Source organism: Apis florea, unplaced genomic scaffold (genome assembly GCF_048593485.1).
Source record: "Apis florea isolate Af1SG1 unplaced genomic scaffold, ASM4859348v1 contig_3034_pilon, whole genome shotgun sequence".
NCBI lineage: Eukaryota > Metazoa > Arthropoda > Insecta > Hymenoptera > Apidae > Apis > Apis florea.
In genome coordinates this window covers 815,908-828,653 of record NW_028256693.1, presented here as the reverse complement: position 1 = coordinate 828,653, position 12,746 = coordinate 815,908, and the positions used below count along the sequence as shown (strand labels likewise).

Sequence of the window (12,746 nt, the reverse complement as noted above, 5' to 3'; positions counted from 1 at the left end):
GAGGAAAAAAGAGGAGCACATCTCTAACGGCTCGCGCTCTTCGTGCCGTGGCGTTGAATGAAATATGCACGGTGTATTCTCTTTCTCGGGGGAAAATGGCGTTAAGATTGCCAGGAGGGGTTAATTGCAAGGAAATACGATAAAACAGACGGAAAGAGGGTTCGTCGAGACGTTGGAAAATTTATGCGAACCGTTGGAGAATAGTGGTGAAACTGGATTCTGGGCTAAGAGGTATACACCAAAATGGTCGAGAACATGCTTCTTTTATAATAAGGATTCCGATTATTCGACGCGAATATTTCGGATATTTTAGACATTTCTGACTTTCAGAATTTCCTTTAAGTACGTTTTAATCCTTTGTCTCTCTTTCTTTCTCTCTCTTTCTCTGAATAGTCATCGAATCGATGCAAAATAGATAAAAAGGTATTTTTCGTTCGCAATGAAACGCAGACTTGCCTCCACAAATTTTTAAAATCGTTTCATTTTTGATCCACGATTGATGAACGAGATCTTGATTACGTAGGATGAAACGTAAAGATACAATTTTTATATATTTTTTCTTTTACTCTCTAATGTCTAAGAATTAGACGTAAAATCTTCTTCGATAATAGTGGATCTTGCTCCATTTGGAATTGCCATTGTCATCGTGAATAATTGAATCGAAGGGAATGACGACACAACGAGTTGTTGGTTAAAAAAGAATTTGCATTTTTATTACAGTGACGTATGTTGTTATGTTATATGTTATATGTTACAATACACAGCGTGTTCGGTATATCTTTGAGATCTTTCGCCGTGCAATCGAACAACGACGATTACACATCTATCGACCGATTTTGATTTCGGTTCTACGCCACGCGATGGCCATCCAACCCTCTTCCTCCCTTTACATACCGGCCGAGTATCCAGTCCAGTTTCTCTTTATCACCTTAACTACAATTCCCAGTATATTACGCAACGTGGTATTATCTAATTTCCAATTTATTCCTGATAACATCCGTGTGGTTAGCCTATGATACAGCAAAGAGGTGTGCAATAGTCCCACAGTATCGAATGCTCGTTTCCCGCCCAAGTGCGGTTCACGATGCAATATCATCAACGATATTGGAAAATCGCGATATCAACAATATAGCTGGACAACAGGGTTCCGCTTCGATTCTCGATTTTCGAGATTTCTTTGTTTTTTTTTAATTTTACTACGTCAAGACAAGCGGAATCAATGCTTCGATCCTAACTCATCTACTAATTTCGCTATATATAAAGAATCGTCGAAAGATTTTCTTTAAATTCTTCTTAAACTCTCTCTCTCTCTCTCTCTCTCGTTCTCTTCTCTCCTCATTCACTCTCACTCGTAAACAAACAACGATTCGATACTGTTCACTTATGTACAAATATATACGCGTATAACGGTATACAAGAACGGGCTGTACCTTGGTCGCGCGCGATTCATCATTGTCTGCCAGGTTGCAGGTCCCTTGGCGCGTTGCAAGCGGAAATTCAAGAATGCACTTACTCGAAACGACGCGACGGGTCGCATTGTCCCTCCCCTCCCTCCCTCCCCCCCCTTTTACAGGGAATACCACGCGCACGACGGTTTGCCGAGCCATTTAGAAAACACAATGCACCGTGTACTGCGGGGTCCGAATAGATCCTTGCGTTGCGTTGTTTACCCGTAAATCGTCCAGCAAACGCGACGTGCCGCGTAATGAAGTTCTCTGATCCTTCGGGTTACAATTTCGCAGCCCGATTCACTGGATACACACAACACGCCACAACCGGCTGCGCGCAACGATCGACCCTCATCCCTGTTGCGTTCCACCTCCGTGTAAAGCTACATCGAACGAAGTAAAGATTCGTAGAAAATCACATATAAAACGCTCGGTTAATCTCTAGATCGCGGATCACTTGGCGTTTGCACAAACACGCGCACGTACTTTTTTTTTTTCTTTTGGCTGAATGAAGATTTCTTTATCCCGAGAATCCTATTACAGTTAATTATTCGTCTCTTCGACGAAATTGAAGTTCGATAGAGGGAAAAAAAAACTACCGCGAGTTTGGAGCGTTTCACGTTTGACACCGTTTGATGAGGAGAATTCGTAAAAGGTGGGATCCGTTCAAACGTTCGAAACCTCCACGCCTCGGGAGTTTTTCAACTTGTCTCATACGTTCAGATTGGTGTTCCCCATATTGTTGATGAAGTTGGACTGTTGGCCGTCTTGGCTCGTCTGTCTGGCCACGTGGCCGGCCTCGCCGCTCTGTATACTGAAGTGTCTGTAGGAGATGTACTCCGGAGGGATCGGTTGCTCCCTCTTCACCGTCTCCCTTTGCTTCTTCACCTTTAGATAACCGAGGACGGACACGAGGAGCAGAAACACAACGAACCCCATGCAGCAACCGACTATCAGGCCTAGACGCCTGGTCAGGAAGCTGCTCACGCTGCCGACATCCCCCATCGACGAGCCGTCGCTACTGATCACCGCCTCGGGCGTCTCGAGAGTTTTCACCTCGGTGCAACGGCTCGTGGACGAATCCGCCATTTGCATATCCGACGACGATTCGAACGTCTCGTGGTTGGAGAAGTTAAATTGATCCACCGTGTCCTCCTCGAGACGTTGGCTCATCCAGTTTCCCAATCCAAACACGCAGATCAAATACCGAGTGTTTGGCAAGAGCTTGGACAATTTCGTGGAACGTGAATTCGGCTCGAGTATCTTCGCCAGCGTCTGAAACTTTTTATTTTCAAGAGAAAGAGATTATGAAATTTTCACGATAATTTTGTAATTTTACGCGACGTGATTTTTTTTTATCATCGTCGCGTTTTTTATTATTTTTTTTTTTTTTCTTTACCTCCTCGATGTTTTCCATGGCGTGATAGGCCACCTGATATCCCCGGATACCCGAATGATTTCTACTCTGCCAAGAGACCAACACGGAAAACGGTTGAATGTCCTGGATCGCGAGTTTCAAGACGAGGGGCGCGGAACAGAAGGCGTGCGGGTCCAACTCGAGGAACACCAGTCCCCGCAATTCCGGCGGTTGTTGGCATCTCAGCAATCCACTGTCCACGTCGTTCATTCGCAATCCACCTCCTCGATTTCGGGCAACGCCGCCCCCCACCAATTTCTGATGATCTCGCAGCCACTCCCAAAGCTCTTGGGACTCGCAGTCGCAATGCAGTGGATTCTCTGGACACGAAACAACGATTTAATTCTCTTTAATTAAACACCGCTTAAGAAACAGTGATCGTCCGTGTCTGCGGCGACAAACAAACCGAGATAAGTAAACTGCATTCGAGGAATGCTTGCGTAAATTGTAAGAACGAAAGAAGAGAAAGGAAAAAGAAGAAGAAGAGATACTCGAATCGCTTCGATTTACCTTCCGCGCGAAGACTTCGTATTTGTGTCTCGAGTGGCCTGAACGCGTTCAATGGTAAATTCGCTAAATAGTTTCTACTCAGATCAAGAATTCTCAGTTTCTTCAACGGCTTGAACGCGTCAGGCGAAATGGAAGATATCCAATTCCCGTACAAATGAAGCTCGGCAAGATTCTCGAGATGCTGGAACGTGGTTTTGCCCACTCCGCTGATCTGATTGTACGAGAGATCCAACACTTGAAGAGCCTTCAGGTCGGGCGGGAAATCTTCCAGTTCCTTCAACCGATTGTGCGTGAGATTAAGTATCCTGAGGTGTTCCAATCCTTTCAGTCTCTCTTGCGGCAGGAAATCGAGCTCGTTCACGCTCAGATCCAAGGTCAATAGCTCGATCAAGCTGCGAAACGCGCTCGGCGATACTCGCGAGATCATGTTGCTCCCCATAAACAGATGCATCAACGCCGGAAACGCTTCGAAATCTTGGCTGGTGACTATGGTCAAGTTCGTTCCGGATATGTGTATCTCTTGAAGAGCTGGATACTTGGCTTTCGAGCTGATCTCGTGTATCCTGACCAATGGATTGGCGGTGACGTTCAACCAGGTGAGATTTGGAACGTTTTGAGCGGACAACGCGACAGCCGGTATCTGATGGAATTTGTTGGCTGCCAACTCGACTTTTCGAAGCAGGTTCGAGCGGGCGAAGAAGTTTGCGGGTAAGGCGGTCAGGTGATTGTGGCTCAGGTCGACGGATACGAGGCGGGATAGGTTCACGCTTGCGAAACCGGAAAGCGACACGATATAATTGCCGCGTAGATCGAGCTCCCGGAGACCGGCCAATCCGTTCATCCGTGACATGTCCACGTTTACGATCGCGTTGTTGGCCAACGACAAGAACTCGACGGTGGTCGCGTTGGCGAACACCTCGTAAGGGATCTCTTGGAATTGGTTACCGTCCAGCCTCACTTCCTTCAACGCGTCCAAACCGAGGAAGAGCAAGGTGGGCAAGGTTCGAAGGCGATTGTTGCTCAGCAGAAGTTTGGCAAGATTTTTGTTCTTCGAGAATATCTCCGGGGGCATTCTGTACAATTGGCAGGAATCCATGGCCAGATGTTGAAGGGACGGCAGTCCGTCCAAGGAGTTTCCGTTGATCTGACTGAAATTGTTGTACGATATTCTCAAGACTCTCAATCCCGGGATATCGAGGCGGTTCAAGGTGGACGCGGTGAGATGATTGTGCTCCAAATTCAACTCGTACAAGTTGTTCAATCCCCTGAACGCTCCGTTCTCTATCACGCTCACGGTACAGTTCCTGAGATTCAACGTTCTGATCGGCAAACCCTCCTGGAAGATTTTATCGTGGAGCACGTTCAAATGATTGTTGGCCAGGTCAAGGACGCGAAGTCGCTTGAGGGCGGTCAACGCGTACGGGTCTAAGCGTCGGAGCCCGTTGTCCTGCAGGTAAAGTTCCTCGAGCTCGTGCAATTCCGAGAAAGTTCTGACGGTTACGTGGCTCAAACGGTTCATACTCAGCTCGAGGAATTTGAGCGCCTGCATCGGTTGGAAGGCCGTGTCCTCGATCCGCGAGATAGAGTTATTGGTGAGATACAATCGCTCGACCAGCAACAGGTCCCTGAACAAAGGAGCCTGGAGACGGGTTAATCTGTTGTGACCGAGCCACATGATCCTGACCGACGCTTGCCCTCTCAAAGAGTCGTTGTGGAGCACGCCCAGGCCGTTGTTGTCTAATTGAATCGAGACCAACGAGCTGCCGCTGTTCCCATTTTGGCCCACGTCGTTCGACACTTGGAACACGTCGCCCAACACCGCGAGAAGATTACCTTGAAGATTCACGTGCTGCAGACTGTGCAGGGACCTCAAAGCGCCGGTCTCCATGTCGGTTATCGCGTTATTTTGCAGATGGAGCTCCAACAAGGACGGCAAGGGCGCGAACACGCCTCGTTTCACCTCGGTAATCTGATTGTCCTGGAGTCGAAGCTCCCTCAACGATTTCGCCTTCGCGAAAGTTCCCACCTCCAACTCGCGGATGTTGTTCCCATCGAGAGACAATGTGGATAGATTGTCGCAGTGCTCGAGAAAATCGCGCGGCACTTTCTCGATGTAGTTCCCGCTCAGATGCAACTGAGCCAATTGACTCAAGGTAGCCAGACCCCTCGCGTCGATCCTTCTGATCGCGTTCTGTTGAAGATAGATCACCGATAAACTCGTGCTACCGGCGAACGTCTCAGCGGGTATTTCAAGAATGTTGTTCTCCGCGAGGAACAACTCCTTCAACTCGGGCAACTTGGAGAACACGCCGCGGATGTAATGGATGTGATTGTTGCTAAGATCGATCGACCTCAGCCTTTGATTCGCCCTGAACGTGTTCACGTCCAGGGACACGATCTTGTTGTGGCTGAGATCGATCGACTCGAGGTCGATCAACGAGATGAACGCGTCCTTGTCCACGAATTCGACCGCGTTATAGTACAGAGAGAGAATCTTGAGAGACGGGCAACAGCGGAAACAATTGAGCGGTATTTTTTTGAAATTGTTGCTGGTCAGATCGAGAAAATTGAGGGCATCCAATCTGGAATATCCATCTTCGGGTAGCTCGGATACCTCGTTCCAGGCAAGCCTGAGGGACGTCAGGTGCTCCAATCTTCTCAGGGACGTCATTGGGAATACTCTGATCTTGTTCTCGGCTAAGTTCAGATCCGTGAGAGTGTCTTCCAGCCCGGCGAACGCGTATTCCGATATTTTTATTATCTGGTTCCCCTTCAGATTCAACTTGATCAACGACAGTCCGTAAAAGCTGTAACTGGGAAGCTCGTGGACCAGATTCGCTTCCAAGTCGAGCGCTTTCAGGGAGGTCAACGTGGCCAACGCTTTTTGCGGCACGTGGGGAAGCCGGCCCGACACCAGCGCCAACGACTCCAAGCTTTTGCTCAATCGTTTGAACGCGTCTTCGCTTATCTCGCGTATCGCCGAGTGAGATATTTGCAAATGTCTGATCTGAGAGCCGGCGGGAAACGCGACGGATCGAAGCTCCTCCACTCTTCTGTCCAACTCGTAAACGCTCAGAGATTGAACTATCGCCCCTGGAACAAGAGACACGATTCATTCCGACACGAGCTCGGTCGATATCGGTATAGCGACGCGATTCGATTCGGGGAACTCCATTTACTTACGCACTCGTGAAAAGGACCACGGTTTTCACCGACGACGAATCGGATCCTTAACGGTAATAGGATTTCCCTCCACTCCTGATTTTTTGTTCGAACAATCGAAGTTCGCGTTTGGACGAGATCCTTGTTTTCAATACCGGCTATTAGTCCGGATAATAGAATTCTAACTTAATCGGGAAATCGACGAAAATTTCGTTCCATTAAATGGATCACGGATAAACAGAGTTCCACATCATCGGATGCTTAATGGAGATCTGAATTATTCGAGGCTCGACTCGAAAAGATCAGCAAAGATCGAGGTTGATCACGATTCGTAGCGGTTTATTATTCGTATTCCCGGTTGAGTGGGCAACGAGGGGACAAGGAAATCCCCGTTGGCCGAACCCTTAATCCCTTATTTATCCTAATGTATTCGTTGGCCATAGTGCACGTACCTTCCCCTTCAGCGGCGTGTATCACGCCGGACAAAGCGGTCCTCAGGGATTCCTCGGTGGCCCCGGCGCATTCCAGGAACAGTCCATCCTCGAAATTGTAACAAGGGCAGCCGGGCATCGTGTCCGGTGGCGGACACTTGGCGCTCCTCGCTTCCTGAGCCGTCATGCAGGCCGCCAACACCACCGAATAGATGAAACGGAAACCGTCGCGGTTACCACCAGGCTTGTGCCCGCTGCGAGACGAGCCCGAGTCCCGCCACTTGCGCTTCGTCCGCGGCCAAGTCGTCCACATATTATTATTATCGCGCCGCTCTGTTCCCGGCTCGTCCCAAACCGCTCATCGTTTCTCTCGACCGCGCTCGATGATGTTTCCCTGCGAAACGGATTATTAACGCGTCGTTATTTCATTGTGCACGTATTATGAGAAGCGTAGATTCGATAAAAATGAAGTAAAGGAAGAGGATGCCTGGAAAAATGTTTTTGTTTCGCATGTTTCGATTTAACGTGTGATGTTTTGTAGCGTTTTAGAGTAAGGAACGAGGATAATATCGTTGAATATTTATAAAAGAAAGAAATATCGATGCCTCTCTTCGACATCCATATGTGATGATACTGTGCAACGAATCAAGCGATTAATTTAATACATATTTTATCCATTTTGGTGGAAGTATATGAGTGTATTGATAATTTATCTTGAAAACTAGGTACAGATGGCACACCATTCCTAATATTTTCTTATTCTTATTTCTTTTCCTTTCATTTTCCATCTAATCTAATCTAATTCGTATTCCAAATATAGCGTTGTAACAATAACTTCCAGGCAGAGCTTATTATTATATCGTAATAAAGGAGCTCGAGCATGCGTTTACGATAACTTTAAGACAAATTCTCGCGAAGCTCCGTTTTTAAAATGCGCGTACGCGCTCGCGTGAAACTAACTTCGAAACACCGGTACGCGGTCCGCTGATTGTTCCGTAATGGTAGGTTAATAGCTCGGTCGCGTGCCACGTTTCATCGGATATTTCCAACGAATCTATGTTTTTTTACCACTCGACCTACGCGTTCCGTTATTCCTTCGCTATCGAAATAAGAGCCAAGGAATTCGTATATATTTGATACGTACGTACGAATGTTGGTCCGGCAAATAGGCTCCGCTATCGCGTTCGGCCACTATTTCGATCAAATCGCAGTTTGCATCTCGGTAAACGATTTTCACACGAGCGCGAGCGGTTCATTGTTTCCGTGCAGCCAAGCGAAATACGAGTGTTATCCACTCGTATTTGCTAAATTCTAGGTTACGTTAACGATATTGCATTAATTCAACGTTAGCAACGTTAATTTCGTTCGCAATTTTGTTCCTTTGATCGACGATCCATGAAGCCAAACCAAACCGATCCGCGCGAGAACGGATGGAATGGATGGAAAAATATATTCCAGAAGAGAACAACGTCGGCGCTTGGATAATGCTGATGATAAAAAATATATGGCCGCGCACGCACGCCAATCTTTTCGCGCGTAATTCTTCCGCACGCTCACGAATGGATCGGATTTAAGATTAATCGATACCGGTGTTTTATTATTCCCTTAGGTGGGTCAGCCAGCAACGTAAACATTCTCACCCAACGAACATAAGGGCTTCGGTTCAAGTTCTCGTGAAATTGATAATCTCGAGATAACGTGTTAAGTTTAACGTGGAATACGAAATACACGGGTATATTTGCATAACGATGCGATATAAAGCGAGATAGAATCGTAACAGGGAATGGAAGGGGCCAGTTTCCAATTTCGATATTCCATCGAACGAACTTTATTTCATAGATTTTTCAGATCAGGTATTACTTGCTACTTTTTATTGGCTTTTTATTAGACATTAATTATTTAATAGCTTGTTCTTATTTCTTTTCATCATAATTACGAAAGAACGCCGTTCAGTTAGTAATGTTGGAATAGAGTACAGAATTTAATTAAACGGATGAATATTCGACTTTAGTGCGACTCGAACTACACTCGACGAACACAGAAGATTATAGATTCGTCAAGGAATAAATACCGATCCCGGTTATGCATATTTTCGTGAAGTGGAGTCGTATTCTTCTCGACAAACACAGGCTGCGCTTGACGCGGCAAATAGAACGACACGACAATATTCTAGGGGCGAATACGATGGCATAAACGATCAGGCGGGATATAAACGTTGGTCGTTAGGCAAATGGATTTGGACCCGAGGCTCGATTCGAGGAGATCTGTTTATGATTTCGATATATATATATATATATATATATATATGTACACAAAAAATTTGTGCATATTTACATATCGGATAGGATCCGGCAAATTTGAATATCTTGAGAATGGATCGCGTGATTTTCGTGTGACTATGCGAATAAACTATTCATAGGATAGGCTTTGCGTGCGGAATGGACATCCTACCCCAGTTATTCAATTGTTGATAATGAACGATTAATGAACTGGAAATGATGAATTACAAATCTCACTATTGTTCACACTGTCGTTTTTTTTTTCTTTTGGTAAAATGTTATTACACGTTATTCAGTTAATGTCGCGGCACGAAATGGAATAAAATGTTCGAGCTCTCATAGAATGATCGGACATCTAGGTCAGAGATAACTTTCACGTTCGCTATGAATCGTTTCGAATAGAAACGTCTCTGTCAACTATTCCTCATATTCTTCCATCCTCGCGACACTTCTCTTCTCTTTCCACAGATTAAAGTGGATGCAATGAAATATAAGGAACGAAGAAAGAGAGATTGTTTAATATTCCCGACAAATAATTTCTCGTGTCATGAATTTAAAATATTCCATTAATAAGCGATTCAATTTAACTGCACACTCTGATTTTAAATAAATCGTAGCAAAAGTCGAAGCAATATTGATTTCTTTTCAATCAAAATCAACATCGAAAATAAAAGAAATCGAGTTGAAGCAATTATTAAAGATCCTAAAAAAAAATCTATAAATTACAAAATAATCCCGAAGCGACAAAGATTGGACGAAGAAATTAAATCTCGTTTCATTTAAACGGTCAAATTTTCTTTCCTCGTTCGCGACTTCACCATCCCCGCCAGACATATCCTCCCCTCGATCGTCTTCGTAGAGACACGGATTCGTGCAGCAATTGTACATCCTCCCTTACTTTCTCGTGATCCCCAAGATCAGCCGGTCGTAATTTAACGTCCGTGATAAATCTTCGCGGCTTGGATGCCGTCACACAGATCGCTATGACCGGCCACGTTTCGAAAAATATACGGTCGGATCGGACACGTTGTCGGACAGGATTTTCGATCATTCCAGAAGATGGTTCGTCTGGAAGGCCACTTGTTAGGCTACGCTCGGAATTACGTTTCGGAAAGGAGGAAGACTCGCGCGAGCTTGTAAATTTCTTGTTCAGGTTATGCTCCGACATCGAGTTAAGGAACAAGTTTGTTAGGGGCTGCGCTTTACGCGGAGGTTAGATCCGAGGTTAGGTCAGAGTTAGGTAAAGTACGATGTGGTAAAGTAGAAAAATCAATATCTTCTCCCCTCCCTTCCATTCCATGCTTCGAGCTTTTAATTAATGCACACGCGTGTAGGCGTGCAAGTTTTTCAACATTTACGGCTCGCGCGTGATTACTCGAGCTCGATTACGCGTCTCGACGCGCTGTTTGTTAATACGATTTTTTTTTAGAGGCGGGCTCCCTAATGTTGCTGGAAACGCGCGGATTTCATTCGCGATTAGCGCCAAGCATTTACCCAGAATCCACCATCCACATTAATCAATTTAAGGTATATTCAATTTTTCTCTTTTCGAAAAATATCCCCATATTTGTCGCAATAAAGTATGTAGTATATTCTCTTTCGTTTTTTGAACAAAACGTCTAGATTGTTACTTTTTCAACGTTCAAGAAACCAGCTAGTCTAACCAGTTTAAAACGAACCAAGTTTCGACTAGTTATATTCCAATATAAATCTTACTTTTTTATTTAAAAGATTTCGACGTTGGTGGTCGTTTTCGAGGGCTGGTTAATTCGCTCAATCGAGAAGAAGAGAATCGACTTCGTAGCCCCGGGAGCGTTTTAAAGTTTTTAATCGAAGAATCGAGTCGACGGGGCCAGTCCCTTCGAATGAAAATTTTTCGGCCGAGGAGGAGCAGGCTTTTGAGGGCCCGTTAAGAACCGGATTTCCACGTGCGCCTCATTGTTTCCCTATCTCTCGGGCTTGATTACAATTTAGCGGTGCACGTGCAGGCAATACGCACGTGACTATCCGAATGGCCGTGTTATTACATTCCTCGTTTCACCGGCTATTAATACGCTCTGAGATGTGTGCGTGTGGCGCGGCAACGATACGAAAAGGGGGGAGGGAGGCGTCGTCGCTTGTTTCTCGCCGAGAATGCCTCCTCCTCGTATGGGAAAGGACCGAAATATGGCAGGGTTTAATAAAGGACATTGGCTTCCTCCCTGAACTCGAGCGCAGCTGTATTGCGAGAGACACTCGTGGCTTGTTTAATTAAGCGTCCCCGTGCCGCTTAATCTTCAAATTGCATTCGCCAACTTGAAACGCGCCAGACGAAATTTAATACCTTTTTCCTCCTCCGTGGAAAATCTTGGAGGGCGGGCGTGCGTTTCTTGAAGAAAAATCTTCTTTCTCTTCTCTTACCGGGGAGTATCGTCGAATATCGTTGGAAAAATCGTTAAAAACGTTGAATACAACAGCGCTGCAACCGTATCTTGTCTCTCTTTTTGCCTTTCTTTCCACCTGACGGCAGACATTTTTAATATGTAAATTTTTAATATTCCGTGTCCCGGAATTCTCTCGGTAGTACACTCATCGGTCTGGTGGTAACTTCGTCTGAGAATACTGTTCCGAAGTTTTTATCGATCCGCGAAGTGACGAAGGCGAGGAGGCTTAAAGTTTTCTATATATACGATGCTCCATCGAGGATGAAGATATCGTTGAAGTTGTTGGAGAGATTCGCGTGTTGATTATTTTTTTCGAAGCAGAGAAATCGATGAAAATTTATTATATATGAGTTCGAAATTTGCGCGCGAAAGCGTCAAATTTATCGTCCGCGAGGCTGGCTTCCAAGAAGATGAACTTTGAAGGATGGCAAACAGAAATCTGGGACCGGAATCGGGGAACAAACTGTAATTCCTATTTCGTCGGTGAATCTCAAATAGCCGAAGTGCACTTGCGCTTCCATTACCGGAGTTTCGTGAAGCAGAATTGACTTTGCGTTGTAAGAGCAAGTTCCAAACTGATCGGAATTAGGAAACGGAGAAAGGTCCTCCGCGTTGATTCACGAGTCGGTTGATTCGTTCGTTGTTGAAATTAAATCGATCGTGCGGGGAACGTTTGTCGAACGAAGAAAATCGATCGTAGTCGTCGATCGATCGATTTTTTTCCTCTTTCTCTCTCTCGCGAATAATTTTCGAGGACGATTCGAACGGACCTCGTTCCTCGCGTGTACCTTAACCATCCACCATTTTAACCCCTTATTGATCCTATACAGTTGAATCCCAGAGCGGTTCCCACGATACACAACCGCTCATATTTGCTACTCGAGCATCCTGAGTGCGTCGAGTGGCGTGCAAACTTCTCCGCTTACTTCTCGAATGCTCGGTGAACTAGTTTCAGCAACGATAGATTTTCGCTTCGCGATATAACTTACAACGGCCGACGCGCAACGTTAATGAAAACGCGCACTCGAATTTCCAATGCATCGCATGAACGATAATTATATGAAGATTTCCCCTCC

At 45.6% G+C, this 12,746-nt stretch overlaps 1 protein-coding gene across 5 annotated transcripts in view; it reads right to left on the bottom strand.

Annotated features, from left to right (window-relative positions):
• Positions 1–684: 684 nt before the first annotated feature.
• LOC100869858 (uncharacterized) overlaps positions 685–12,746 on the bottom strand; it is a 198,563-nt gene continuing 186,501 nt past the window's right edge. For 4 of the 5 annotated variants that reach the window (XM_086907926.1, XM_012483469.3, XM_086907927.1 and 1 more), the window contains 4 exons: positions 6,990–7,362; positions 3,376–6,468; positions 2,848–3,185; positions 685–2,729 (listed from right to left, as the gene is read on the bottom strand). In XM_086907926.1, the coding sequence (XP_086764052.1) occupies positions 2,160–2,729; positions 2,848–3,185; positions 3,376–6,468; positions 6,990–7,281 (4,293 nt within the window). In that variant the 5' untranslated portion in view covers positions 7,282–7,362 and the 3' untranslated portion in view covers positions 685–2,159. Of the gene's footprint in view, positions 2,730–2,847; positions 3,186–3,375; positions 6,469–6,989; positions 8,510–12,746 lie in introns of those variants that run through there. The other variant, XM_086907928.1, reaches the window with a different exon arrangement.